Below are 15,577 nucleotides of genomic sequence, written 5' to 3' on the forward strand. Positions count from 1 at the left end.
CATTCTATGCGATTCACATGATTTTGTTTTGAATTCCTGCGAATTTCAATGCAACTGATTGAAGGCTTTGAAGCTTTTCCCAGACCGAACGCAGAAGACAAACAACACACAACCTGGATCTTCCAAAAGGCTTCGAGTTTCATATCGTAATTCCCGACTTCCAACCATAAACAGCTGGAGCTGTCTACAAATTTTACACCTCAGATCTCCTACGATACCTCTGAACCTCAACGAACTCTCTTAATGTATCTCTTATGCTTTCCGGGTAAAAATGATCCGTACTTAACATCTTATGCAACGTATCCTCGTAAAATTGTTTCAAATAAACTGATTATCTCTCGTGGTTGAATAAAATGTTTATTAATACTCATAATAGTTAGCATAATATCACAGTTATGATTTTCCCAACAGTGCCAGATTTGTTTTGATTATGGGATCACATTCCTTGTTCAGCCACACGTCCATGTCAAGTTCCTGGAATATTTCTCTGTTCACAAAACAAGATTTATTCACAAACACGATCCTACGCCTTCTTGAAGAATAAGAAGGATAGTTCCAGATTTCATGCTCTTGCAGGGAAGCCCAGTGCTCGAAAAAAAAAAGACAGCTAACCATCATACGATTTGTACATATGCGCTTTTTTTTTGCTGCTTTCAATGATTAAAAATATTTCAGAGACTGACGAGAAATAGTCTCAGTACTGAACGGTTTCTAATGGCGAAGAACCAATGCAGAGTCCCATGAGAACCAATTTAATATTGTTTTGCTAGAATTTTCTCATTAAATTATTGTAGTGTTCAAATTACTACGGTGAACCCGTACCCTTGAAATCGTGAAAACGTTCAAGTGGGATCTTTAAAGACTAACGTGATAAATCTCGAATATTGTAGGCTGAAAAAGTTACTGAGAAGAATGAGATATTTCCTACCTTGATTGCACTCTTTTGTTTACTTTTCCTTTACCTTATTCTTTGCATACTCTTCCGTTTATTTTCTGGTTTGGAGTTCTTATTTGGTGAACTTAAAACGACATCGAGGCTTCACAGGAGGAGGGGAAGAGTTTCATGGGATACTCATTGCATCAAAAACCTTGAACCACTTTCAGGCTTATGATAAAACGAGATTGTGGAAGCGTCAGTCCAAAAATATGTTCTCCCCAAATCCTCGTTGGCATAACAAGAAAATATTAATTTCATAGTATCTCTGCACTATGCGTGACGAGTTCAGTTCTTTTTCTTTTCTTTTTTCTTCATAACCCTGACAGTATAATTATTCTTAGACTTGTCAAAGACGCCAACAACGAGAGCATTCCACTCCAAATTGTCCCTAATGTCCTCGAAAGTTGATGGTCAATGTCCTCAGCCAAATGGTGGAGGAAAAAAGACAAAATATGAGACGAATTGCATTTCAAATCTGTGCAGTTCTTCCGTTTTCTAATCCATAAAAAATTGTCATTGGGATTTTTTTTTGTTTCCTCGTTTCTTGCGAAGAACTTATTGACCGACACATAGAATGGCTATGAAATGTGTTGGCTATGAGTATACAGAGGTGCTGAGCTCATGACTTAAAAGAGTGAATTTTATGATTAACTCACAGAAGGGCTTCTAAGAGTACTCTGAGGTCCTTATTAAAATAAGATATCTTTGACTACGATCACATCTTATTTCATTACGCACTTATAGATTTTTAGACAAGCTGGTATGCACATGCATCAAAACTATACTAAAATGTCCTATTCTAATCTACTAAAAATAATAATTTACTAAGATTTACTATATAGTCTACTAGAAAATGTTTTTTAGCATCTCAGAAGAAGAACATTACCTCCGCAATTTTATCGAACATTCCGAGCAGCACTTTTATATAGCGTTGCTTAGCTTCTTCTTTGCTAACACCTTCGACTGCTTTCCACGCATCCCTAAATAATGAAAACTCTGGATAGAATTGAAAATTTTGTATTGATCAGTACTTGAGTCAAAAAATGTCGAGAGAACATGGCCTTGATCCACGACTGGAGATTTCAAACGACTTGCATTGCTCTCGAGTTATTTTTTTTTTTTTGAATCAGACACGCATTTATTTAAATTTGTAGCCTACACAGATTTAGCAATGGAAACTCATCTTTATTGTAGTAAGATGCCTTTCTGCAAAATTTTTAGTCGAAACGAAAGAGAAGTTAACATTTTTGAGACTAATGGTAATTGGTCCTCAGAACACCCTCATATGTTTCACAAATTTACAACAAAGTAAGAAAGATTTTAGAAAATTGACACTAATATACGGTAAATCACTGAGTTGAGCTGGTAGTAAGTATCATTTAAGCCCTTTCTCATTCAGGGTATCAGTTGTTTTCAAAAGGTTAAATTGGAAAGATAAAATCAATTAAAATTCGCAACGCGAAACCTACAAACAACAACATAAGAATCGTTCATTGTGTGAAAATCTTAATATAAGGTATTAGACGTGGATGTTGTCCTTAGACGAGGGTAGAGATTCATATGAACAACATATTTATAATCATGTCTTTGATAAGTTACCATCTCAAGTTTTATAGTTGTCACATTTAAAGAACAATACTACTACAGAATAAAGCCTACGAAAATACCTTACAAACTAAATCCTTTACATATTTCAAATTTTGGCTCTCATTCTCATTCATAGCTCGGTATTTGAAAACCTGAAATCAAGCTCATGTACCAAAATTTGTGTCTTATGCGCACTTGTGATTTAATTTTAAATTATATTTTGTCTCTTGTCTAGTAACCTCTAAAATCTTAATATTTTGTATTTGCTACCGTTAAACGATTAAACGATTAACGATGCATTACATTGCAAGCACTACTATAAATCAAAAATATTTGCATGATTTTATGTGAATGCTCCATGAGAGAAGAGCCACGGGCGAAGACGAGAAGACTCAGAAAACGTTCTTGAGCATCTAGCGCAACTAGCGCAACGCACGCTGCCAGTCCGCTTGACATTTAACACCTTCCATCTACGCTATCCCAAACGAAGGACCTTCGTTAAACACATTCATCACAATTATAATTATATTTAGATATTATAGCTATAATTATAATTACATCTATGCTAAGAACTCTCAACTCTGAACACTGAACACTTTGAATTATATCTGCACTATCGTCCCCAGAGAAAATCAGAAGGTAAATTTAAAACTGTGGGAATATGGTAGACTGTTGTTTCTGTACTATAATACGACAACACTTTCAGTATTTTGTTCTCTAGCACAAGAAATATTGCTTAGGTAAGCAAGTAAAATAGGCCGGTTTCATGGAATAACGGATCGCTCTTCTCTCTTCATTGAGCGACATGCGTCAGTAATCCTTCCGAGAAACCGCAACTTGCGGAGTCCGGTGAAAGTTCATGGACCCTTCGCTACGTGAAATCAACAAACAAGTTGTCGTCCTATTGCGAGATCGAATCAACATGTTATGTCGTATGATTTAATTCGTGTATCCTTAACGTAAAATATCCACAAAATCGTGTCCATAAACTTACCATTTTTTTCTCTCAATTATGCTGAAGATACCAGGTCTATCTGTGTTTACGTCTCCAATGGTTGCTTGTTTGAACAACGAGTAGAATTCGAGTTTCTGCTCATTGGACGTGCTGACAGGTCCTGTACGAAAATTTCAAGAAATATTGAGATGTATCCTTTCAAGGTCAATTAAAATGATCACAAAACTAACCTTCCTTGGGCAGTTTTTGTATAATAGTGACTGCTGCGTCGAAACGTTCGTCGAGAGACATTCTGGACGAAGTTCAAATGTGAGGAAATGAATTTAGCGCGAGAGCAGAACGGAAAACGGTCTTGACGCGAAAAAAAGAGCAACAAGAGCGGCCAAGGTCATTTCAGAATGCAGAATGATGTGATTAGTGCAAACAACAGGGCGATGCCTCTTCAAAAAAAAGGGATCGGTTGCAAATAGGAATGGGTTGGTGTGAAGAAAAGAAGGTGGGGTCAAGTGTGGAAATAATTTAATTGGATTTATCGCTGTTTCAGAGAATACCGGCGAGGATCTTTCGTGGCGAAGTGCGAGAATAGTCGTGGGAATGACCTAGATCGTGCATTCATCCATGCCGATAATACGTTACCAATACACTACAAAACGATAAACCATCAAAGACCAAAGGTTAAGAACTACTCGTATTTACTGATAACAACTCATCAATGATAGTTACATTGGCCAAAAAGGGGACAATCATTTTCCGAGAATCGATATCTATAGAAAAAAAGGAGAATTATATGGGATAATCAAATCAAAATTTCAAAAAATAGAGCAGAAAATAAAGTAAAGTAGGAAGTGAACCAGGTGAACAAAGCTGTCATACATGCATAAAACCACATTGGATCCTTTTTGCTATCTTGTCCTATCTATCTTATTTTCTAAAAAAGAAAATAACTTTAACGCCTGAAAGAGTTGCTCTTCTGTAGATATATATATATATATCTTAGAATGAAAATATCTGCAGGAAATGGGACTAAAAATTATGTTCAAAAGTATTTTGCGAAGAGATACGTCTGAACGAGGCATAAATATGTAAGTTGATTGAGTGAGCACCATAAAAGAAATTATGTAATCCCCACTGTACATTGCCTGATTTCCATTATGACTAGTAAAAACGATTTCTGTAGTTATTTTTCCGTTCATTTCGACATATTCATGCAATTTAACTCAGTATTACGCACGTTGGGCAGGTGTGGTGTAGCGGTTAGAGGTTCCGCTTCCTGCACGATTTATCGGAGGTTCGAATCCGCTGTAGTGTTCACCAAGCCTTTCATCCCTCCGGGGTCGATAAATTGGTACCAGACTTGACTGCGAGGATAAAAACACCGAATTGACACATCGGCTAGCCACCGCAAGTCATTGCATAGGCCAGTTGCACGTTCCTGAACCTCAAACGATTCTCAATTGAAGTGAAGGTGGGGGTCAACTACCTTCATGGCAAAAATTTAATTATGTTCATTCTTGAGTAAATAGAAAGAATTTCCTGACTTTCATTTTTCACTTCGATTTTCACTTTTTTGAGCTTGCACTTTTCTAAGAGGTCTCATCTGCAAATGAAAGAAAGCGAAAAAACGAGCGGTTGTACGAAGCAGCTGCTCACACTAATTGTAGATATTCGTTCTTCCAATAAGATTTGTATGAATTGAATCAAATCTTGCCGTGATGAAACTTCTCCACTATATGAGCGCAAAAATAACTACATCTAAATAAATAGTTAAATATAGATCACTATAGAAAAATTACTACAGCTCTTTCGGTAGCACTTTTGATTTTTTTACGAATTCATTTTAGATTTAAACGACCAGAAAAGGATTGTAATCGAAGGTATTTAAAGTTTGTGCGATCCACAAAACAGTAACTGAGGCTGAGTCACGGATAATGTCGAATATTCGAACGAGAAACAAGTAAAGTTATGTAACTACACCGTAGAAATATCATATTAAGACTAAAATTTCTGCCGTTGAAAAATTCTATAGAATGAAAATTGCGAATAAAAAACAACAGTCAAAATATCGAACGTGATAGCGTTCGATGGATGAATTTGAGAGTATTTTGGATTCTTCTAATATTTTACATTAGTATTCGTATTTTCAATTCCACAGTATCTGTTCCCTAAATATTCTCACGAAATCACAGATTCCAATCAATATTTTTGATGGCGAAAACGGTGGAACCAATAAACTAATGCAGCCTAGAATTTCCCGTTATAATCTATCCGTATACACAGTGCACAAGTGGTGGCTGTGTTCATAGAATAGAATCACCATGATGAGTGATGCATGGTTTTGGATCGATATCCTTCACAAGGATCCGGAAGAAGGATATATGGCACATAATTGGTCGTCTCCACATAACACACCGGCGAGCCACCGCAAGTCACTGCCTAAGCCAGTCACACGTTCGTCAACCTCAAACGATTCTGAATTGAAGTGAACGTGGGGCCGCATCCCAAGCGGATTGATTAACGCCTGGAACCTTATCCCGTTCATTAACTGCAATTTTCACACGTTTTCAATACAAACTTAAGTTTTTTTAGAATTCATTTTACTCGTTCTATTTTGTTTTCTAAAAGTTAAATTCTTAGGGACTCAAGTGTTCCGTGTAACTTTTTTGATTGTATTTAACATCACGGAGATTCACTACACTATGAACTTAATGTAACAAAAAAGATATTATAATGAGATGTCTGCTGTTTTTTTTTAGACAAAAAAAGAGCTAAAGTAGGCGGCAGCATATTCGCAACGGTCCTATTTTCTATTTTCTTGAAACAACTTCTACATTTCCATGTTGATTTCATTTTTCGATTGTCACTCCGTGTGAAAAATCAGAGATACCGCATTTTACAACAATCTGTGACTCCACTTCTCAACGTTTACACAGTCTCACTGTATATGAGGCGACAATTTATGGATGACTGAGGAAAGTGTCGTCTTTCGGAAAACAAAACTATGATCACCTAAACAGGTGAAGAAATACGACGTGAGACGGATTTTAAATGAGTTCACTTTTTTATAATCAGTGATTCTCCAGGAAAATGTATCTAATGGATTCACAGGGCATATGCGAGAGAGTCATGATTAAAGGTATCACCCCACGAATCTGAGGTGGTACGGATTTCAGGTGGAGTATCCTTATAAGGGATAGTAGATTGTGGAGAGGGGTGTGATTCCATCCATTTCTTCCTAATTGCCGTAAAAAACGGCCGGGAAGATGCGGCGCGTGCACAAGGCTGGCGCGCTCCAATCGAACTTTTTGTAGAAAGTAGTGCGCCGGAAAACTCGAAGCCGTATCTTCCGGGCCGTTTTCTACGGCAATTAGGAAGAAATGAACGGAATCACTTTTCTCTCAATAATCTACGATCCCATATACGAATGCTCCACCGGAAATCCGTACCACCCCAGATTCGTGAGGTGATGCCTTTAAGTAATTTCAGACAAATATATTCCATTTCTAAGTTTCTCTACAGATAAATTAGACCTTATTGATTAAGTTGGCTTTCATCCATCAGATTGTATTCTCTACATCCTTTCAAGTACTGTTTCTTAATTTTTAAAAATCTGAAAAAAAATCACTTGGTTTTTACACCACAATTCTGTGAATTCATCGAGGGTAATCATGGATGGACCCGCTCGAAGTGTTCAGTATTTAGTTTAGAAAATTATTAATTCTCACTATTATGTTGAATGGATTCAACCGAAAAGGCGCGATGCATCGCCCTGCAATGAGCATTCCTTTTCTGCTTCACACTCACTCTTCCTTCCCTCTGCCCTGCTCCAGTAGGAGGTTCGTCGTGGTCAACGTATTCACGTAAGATAGGGAGAAATTTTGCAACCGGAAGAACCGCCCATGCACACTGGAGTTGCCTTTCTGTACACGTTATTCATTATAATGGTGGTGTATGTAATCTAGAGCCTACATCCTAGACTTTTGTCTAGCTTCAAGGGTTCAGCGTTGAACAAGCTAGTCCATCTCTTTCAAGAAATTCTTCGAGTAACAAAAGCGCTAAAAAGGTTACTGCAGCAGCCAACAGAGAAACATTTCATTAATGAAAATTTCTTATGTTAAGAGGTAAATGGATTAATCTAAAACTAAAGGCTGTACTTCTAGCACGCATATAGGGAGACGATGACTAAAATTTACGTAAAAAAAAAACCTTTTACAGAAAAAATAAGCTTTACCGGACACAATTTTAATGAGTATACAACTATACATAAGAGAAATATTGAGTAGTTCTCCGAACAAAATAGAATCCACATCTCTTCGCTCTATTCCCACATAAAACGGTCAAAATATGCGTTACTTATCATACTTATTCATTCTTCGGTTTTTCCTTAGCGATTCCACAAGAGCCAAAAGTTATTGTATTGTATTTTTTTTGATAGCGTTTTCTCATCTATCGTCGATTCTTCTCGTAAAGTGACCTTTCCACATATACCTTGCTTCCTATATATATATATATATATATATATATATATATATATATATATATATATATATATATATATATATATATATATATAAGACCGGCAAGGTGTTGTGTGTACCGGTTAAACTTCAGGAGTCATCTCTGAAGGGCTCTACGGGTAGCGAGTATTTTCCCTGACGTGGCAGCGATGTCTTTCCACGTCTTTGCTGCGTAACAGAGCGCTGAAAACACTTTAGAGTCGAACAGATGGTCACAGAGATCTTGGTCCTCCAGTTGGTCCGTAGCTTCCCTGACGGGTGCAAATGCTGCCCGCGCTGTTCTCATCCTTCTCTTCTTCAAGTCCATGTTCATAGAACGTCCGAGGCATAATGTCTTACAGAGAAACCACGTGGAATTTGAAGCTTGGAGAAGGGCATGTAGGTGAGCGTTTGTGGGCACTGTTCTAGTGTTGTAAGTACATAGTCCGAGACAGTCTCCATGGCGAGCCGTGCACGTGTTGCCTTGGTCCAGAATCGAAGACGTCCTGAGCAACCTGAGGTTGGATCGCTTCTCACCACGCTTCCCACCGATACATTCCGACATCTGAGACGGCAGTGCCCAGGGTGCAGGGTACTGAGGCAGTCAATATGTTGGAGTGGCAAAAAGACTTTTTTCAAACTATGCAGCCCTGCCATGGTGAGGAAAGTTTTCACCACATGTCGTCCCCCAACTTATATGGATCAGGGAGCCATCTTGCGACATTTTGCCAAGACGGTGGTGAATCTTAGCAGTGCTTTACTCTTAGCCAGGTTTCCGATTTCCAGAAGTCGGAATGTCAGATGTGTTGAACTCCTTCTCAGCTTGGGAGATCCCGCCGCAGGACGAACCTCCGTTGTGCATTTCTGTTCGACGCCCAGGGTCACCTCCACGCAAGTGTGAGGCGATAAGCAGTTGTAGATCTCTCTCTAATTATCGTCAAAACGGCGTGGGAACCACTTTAGTTTCTACGAGGTAAGGAGTTGGAACGAACCTCTATGTGCACGATTTAGCTCCCTCAACAGTATATTGATTGGCTTCACTTGAATACGCTGGTGGGAAGACTTCAGTGATTTTTGGCCGTTCGCAGTTCGATGCTGCGCGTGCACAAGGGGGCGCGTTGCAGCTGAAATAGTCGGCGTCTATGAAAAACGGCGTGGATTAGGACTTTTTTACTGCGATTAAAGGCATCACCCCACGAATCTGAGGTGGTGCAGATTTCAGGTGGAGTATTCGTATACAGGATGGGAGACTACGGAGAGGGGGATGATTCCGTCCATTTCTCCCTAATTGCCGTAAAAACGGACCTGAAGATACGGCTTCATTCGTTTTGGCGCACCATCTTATACACGAGGTTCGATTGGAGCGCGCCAGTCTTGTGCGGCCCGTATCTTGCTGGCCGTTTTTTACGGCAATTAGCAAGAAATGGACGGAATCACCTCCCTCTCCGTAGTCTCCCATCCCGTATACGAATACTCCACCTGAAATCTGCACCACCTCAGATTCGTGGGGTGATACCTTTAAGGAGAGATGAGCGGGACCATTCTATGTCCCGCAGCTACAATCCCACATCTAGATTTCCGCTGATTCCTTCACCACGTCAGACTCGTAGTACGCTGCCTCTGAAAATCCAGAATCGCGCAGCCAATGTTTGAACTTGAAGGCAAACGCGATGGAAAACATAGGAATGTTAAACATTGTGTGATAACTCATAGAACGTTTACGTTTCTTGCTGATCATTTATTGACACTGTAAACTGCAAAATGCACCTAGCACGGAAACAGCTATTACTAAGCTGACATCTTAGTTTTGCCTGCATTTGTTAGGCTACGAAATTTTGAGCAGAGCTGGAACTAATTTAAGAAACACCTAAGTAAAAGCATAGTTTAAGAAATGTTACTGGAAAACAACTGACTCTAATTAAAATACCCAAAAAAGTGAACCAGGATCTGAGGACGAATTAATTTACAAAATATTTGCACATTTCACCTTCAGTAATTATGTCAACTCATGAGCTATACAATACGATACGATACACTGCTATACAGTTTTGACCTTCACAGCTTCATTGTCGATCCTATTCGGATGAAGAAATGAACTTAACCTCAATGCCGCGAGTCATGTCCTCTTCTGCACATTGTACCCGATCCTAACGTGAACTCTTCACAATCAGTGCCTCTGCCAGGAACTCCACTCATCCGGTTCTTCTAACATGTAGTCAGTAGTGGAAATGTTCATCCGGCTGAACGCGATGATCGCGACGATTTTTTGATTGCTGCTTGGAAGAGAGCGCGTTTCATCCGGAGAGTGGGTTTGCATTGCCAGATGCTCGCGCTCACTTGGTTGAACATTTCCGAAACGACTATGGATACAAAATAAGAAGAAGACAATAATGTACATCGGGACACACTATGCGATGCAAAATTGTGACAAGTTAGGTGAGTACATATCTGATGCTTGGAGGAGTCTCTGGTTTTTAGGCCTCCGTAGAAAAAAATAGTGAGGAATCTCTAAAGATGTCTTGAAAATCTTTAAAAAAATGGAGGTGACCAGGGGACTATGCATGTAACTATGAGACGCAATTGATAGGTGAAAATATTCAAAATAGATAAAATAGATTCCTTATTCTATTTTCTGAAGACTAAGGACACACCGAGGTGGATATGAGTTTCTTTCAGATTGAAGAGCGGGAATAGTGAGTGCTAGGCAGCGCACTAATGTGAGTTGGAAAGATCCAAAAGGAAGCAAAACAAGTTTATGAGGACACGAAATCGAAGTAGTTGTAGAAACTGGTTCGAAGTTATGTTTCATTTAAAAAATCTATTAATTATCGGAGCAATTAGGATGAACTAATCAAAAACTAATGAACGATCTTTCTACTATCGCAAAATACAATCCATATGATAAGAGAGTAGTGAAGCGTCTGTGGAAACGGTTATTGACCGTTACACTTCTGCCTCACTTCATTATTTGAGATCTTTATTTCTACATTTATTTTTTTCTCATCTATCAACTATCATCTCATAATAAGGCGTTTATTATTAAAAGGAGTACAGTTGTAACGATAATTCAAGTAAATACGGTTCAATAGCATAATATGGCTGATTCGTTCCTTTCTTCTCGTTCGGATACATGGTATCGATCGGAAATAACCGCATCTTAGCACCTCCTCTTAAAATGCTCTCTTTATCAGACAACAAGATTCTGTTACCTACTCATACTATATTTTAATTTTTTTTTTAGAATATTTCACTTATACTTATCTAAAGTCTCTAAACTACTTCTTGAGGAAATACAAATGAAACGTTTGTGTTAGTAATGATAGCTTTTGTAAAGAAGACTAGTTCTGAATACGGTAGACGAGAATGACTTGGTATTGGCGGTTGTCCTATATTCCGTTGTCTTTTCAATGTTTAAGATCGTTATTATCTCATCAATAATCTATGTCATGAACGATGTCAACGGTTCAAAACAACTGCATTAAATGTAGTAATTATATCTTGATCAAACCCGAAACTGTCGCCTAAATCTCTGCACAACCATTCGATCGTATAGGGGACTACGTTGAATGAAATTCAACTTAGTTTTCAACTTAATACTCCCGTGAATTGTTATACTTGATGAGAATTAAATGTGCTAGCTATCTAATCCAGAAATGGTCGCCATGCTTATTCATTTAATCCAATAAAGTATGTACTGCTGACCCTCTTTGTATTTCATTCATGGTGTCTTCGTTTTTTGCGGAATTTCTCCTAATTATTGTAGCTGCTACACTTAAGTGATGTCTAATGGGGAACATAACGTTATGGTATACGAAAAATAACAGTTATGTACCAGAAGAAGAAAGCTAAAAAAAAACAGCTGGTTTATTTTGCCTTTTAAACCTAAGTACATACAGAAAAATAAGTAGAAACTGTAAAACTGTGAAAAAAGCGCAGTGTTTTTTTCTTCCATTCTGTGCCCTAACTTACAGTTGCTACAGCCAAACATCCGAAATAATTTTCATCAACTACTTTTTTCCCAAGCTTCATTATTTTCCAGAAAAAAAAAGGACTTCTATAGAGATCATAGATCAGTTCACTTTCAACGAGTTGTCTCGATCATTGGAAATAACGTATATGTTACTCTGGAATTGAAAAGCAAATAAATAAAATTCATTTAACCTTCATTCAAATTCAAGTGTAGGTTCACATTTCAACGAAACAAAAGTGTAAATGCAAAAATTTCGCAGAGATCGGAGGAGACTTCCATGCACCGTTCTGCGGTGGCGATCAATACTTGGGAAAGTGCACGAAATTTATGGCATAGTGAACTTCGCCATGCTAAAAATATACATTGATCACGTCACTCCGTTCTTTTCATGAATATTTCCTAACCAGTTACTGCAGTTTATTTATGAAATTATGTGTATCTTTTGTGCGGTCGTAGTCCTGCATCCATGGAACAAAATTACTGCAATGAACTATAGGCTTAAACGTTTAGTTGAAGAACATGTAGAAAGAGTAACAAGTTGTTGTCCTTTGATACACATCTTTTGAAGTTTTTCTTCATTTTTTTTTTACATCGCTCATATGTTGCTAGACATTTCCATAGCCTCAACAATTCTATCGACATCCAAGTCTTATATTAGAGGATAGATATTCAAGGCTAAAAGTATGGCAGGGTCAAAACGACGTGAAGTACGGTGCAATTGCGTACTTCTCTCGAGGCGCTTCGGTGGAGTGTAAAAGGTAGGAGCGTGGTGAAACCTTTGCTGGCACCACCCATCGCTGCATTTTGCGAAAGTCCCACCTCGGTTTTAGCTGCTGTCGCCACCGCGCCGTTACGAGCGCGTACGCAAATGCACCGTGCTTCATGTCGTTTTGACCCGACTATAAACAACAAAGCCAACCTTCCTTTTTGTTTGCCAACTCCTTAAAATGCTCAGATTTTACCAATATCTCTTTTTTCAACCTTCTCTCCTAAGTAGACACGAACGTTTGTGCACTTCTCCATTATAATATCGATATTAGATATTGTAACGAGTATTCTAAAGTCGTGACCGGATGAGTTCAATAAGAAAAAGACATTTGGAAAGATTTTGCTAGGACAGGTGAGGGAGAAGGTCCTTCTCAAGTGGAAAAGGAGCAGGAGTTGCGGTGGACGCGTCGCGGTCGCCCAGTTGAATATTTTACGCGCTTACAATATATGTGTTTGGGCTCTTGCAACTTCCTCAAATCTTTATTCAATACACAACATGACGAGATTATTCTGGCTTTTCCTACCTCAGTCAGTTACAAAAACAATTTCAAAACACCTCACGCCGACAACCAACCCTAGAAATTTCTGTAAATAAAAATTTTCTGAAAATGTGGCTGCACTCATTTTTGCACACAGTGCCGATGTATTCACAACGATAGTGCTGCGATGTCGATCATTTTTGATGATTAATATAGAAATCGATTGGTGGCGATTGCTTTCACAGCTGTAACCAGTGAGTCAGACGTCGATGTTCATATGCCGAAGGATTGCACAACTTCTCTCTTCGTTTTGAATCAAACCCCCACCACGGAATTGCTTATCCGAGTTCATATATTTTCATAAACGCTACGTCGTCCCGTTTTTCTTACATTCGCTTTCAAGAAAGTCATTTCCTGGAAATATCCTCGTTAATTTAGGATCATGTTAGAAGTTAGGGTTATTAAAGTAAGAAAAAGTTTATGTAACTTAGATAAGATACTGCTACCGCGCTGCTTATCAGAACATTTAAAAGGGAAAACTGTCCTCTAAAAGGACTTTTTTTTCCAGAAATATTTGAAATATAGGAACAGTGTGGTGATTTATCCTCACCTTTAACGGTCACCTATTCTATTTTTATGAGGTAGATATGATGTTATAGTTGATATTGATTTTTATGCCAGCTCTTTTCGTATCGTAGGAATTACTTCATGACTACTTCGTTTCTTCACTAAGTGATTATTATGTGACATGATTATCCGACTATTTTGTTCGATTTTATCGTATCTATTATTATACGCAAAACTTCACACAAAAAAAGAACTAGTTGCGAGGGGAAAAAGCACGTGCAAATCACTACTTCCTTTTGTTTGAAGTTGGAACCATCTATCAAAGGGCGAATAGGATTTTCTTCTTCTCACACAGCGCTTTCACAATGTCTTTTCATTCTGGCACGTTCACATTAACATTCGATTGAAAATATCGTCGCTCGATCATACATTCGCGTGCGCTGTTGAAGAAATGTGCACGAAGCATTCATTGTACGGTTGTGCAAAGATGAGCTGCTCCTATCGAGGATACCATCCAGCCATCCAGACTTATTGAAACATGTCAACGCTGTGGGACCGGCTAACATGTTAGAGATGCCGTTCTGGGACCCTGAGATTTTCATTTCCTCTATGAGATCGTTACATCTGGGTTCCTTTCTGAAATGATGGTTCACTGTAACTATTATACATTTATTTGATGCAAAGGGGAAAATGTACTCGGGGGAGGGGGGAGGGGGGGACGGCACTCAACCGCACTCTTATTTCTGAAAGCTCTACCTTTAATTTTTTTCTCTTAGTAATTTTAACTCACATGTCATAGATGCTCTCTGCCTAATGCTTAGATCCTAGGCCTCTGACTGATTTAGTTATTTCCTTCCAGAAATAGGAGTGCGACTGAGTGGCCGCTCAACTTTATCGCAGTCCTAATTTTCTTTGACATGTTCTTTCTTGTTCTTTTCGTTTATTGACAGTACTATCTTTTTTTTCCTAAATTCATAGTTTACATGAATTAACTGTTTAATTTTGTTTTCTTTCTTTTGATAAATTAAGGTTGTATGTTTAAAATGTGTTACTTAAATAAGCTTGAAAGGTAAAGTAAAAGTGGTGTAAGTTCCCAAACGATCGTCACAGCTTCATCGTCATCATTCAATACATCATTAGTCGTGAGTTTTTTTAATGGAATGATTCTGCTTGACAATGATCGTTCTCCGAAGCATCACAACGTTAGCTTTTTATATGTGCACATTTGTTTCTGCCGAGAATTAACGATAGTTTTAAGCTCGACATTAGCACGAATTCTTTTTTGCAAGAGATACATACGTTCATCTGCATTATACTGTACAATATTCCTGGGATTTTCTTATTCCAGAAACAGCGCTCAACTCCATAGCTCTTTATCGACATGTTTATGCCCCAGTGAGGCAGTGACAGTGGCCGCAGCACGGCCGGCCGGCGAACGCCTTCATCATTCCCTGCTTTCATTGCGCATACTTTAATATGTTAGATAAATATGGCTTCTTTGATTCTATTTATTTGTTTTTGCTCTTGAAACCAACACTGCTCCAATGTTCCTATTTCCTTCTCGTTTGGGAATACTTGAAAATTTTTATCTTAAGAATAGAGATGTTCCTCCGTCCGATATTGATTGTGGCTTGTGTTCGGATTTCTTCTCTAAATCACTTTGCCTCGGATAGGACTATCTCTAAATAAAGTTCTAATTTAAGAGAGTTGTTTTATCCGCAAGTGAATTTGGCCACTCGATACATTGAGGCAAAGACTTTATTTAAGTTAGATTTTTAGTCAGAGATGCGATAGAGAGGAGTCGGACACTCCTCAGGTGAA

At 38.4% G+C, this 15,577-nt stretch overlaps 2 protein-coding genes across 2 annotated transcripts; both read right to left on the reverse strand.

The window, feature by feature from the left end:
* Window positions 1-393: 393 nt before the first annotated feature.
* Window positions 394-3,770, reverse strand: RB195_021775 (uncharacterized protein; the record flags this gene model as incomplete). Its single annotated transcript, XM_013452753.1, has 4 exons — window positions 394-474; window positions 1,824-1,917; window positions 3,519-3,639; window positions 3,710-3,770. 4 exons carry the CDS (start codon window positions 3,768-3,770, stop codon window positions 394-396), a joined length of 357 nt encoding a protein of 118 aa, XP_013308207.1.
* Window positions 3,771-8,090: 4,320 nt separating this feature from the next.
* On the reverse strand, window positions 8,091-8,537 carry RB195_021776 (uncharacterized protein; the record flags this gene model as incomplete). Its single annotated transcript, XM_064208670.1, has 1 exon — window positions 8,091-8,537. One exon carries the CDS (start codon window positions 8,535-8,537, stop codon window positions 8,091-8,093), a length of 447 nt encoding a protein of 148 aa, XP_064064551.1.
* Window positions 8,538-15,577: the final 7,040 nt, after the last annotated feature.

This window comes from Necator americanus, chromosome X (genome assembly GCF_031761385.1).
Source record: "Necator americanus strain Aroian chromosome X, whole genome shotgun sequence".
Taxonomy (NCBI): Eukaryota; Metazoa; Nematoda; class Chromadorea; order Rhabditida; family Ancylostomatidae; genus Necator; species Necator americanus.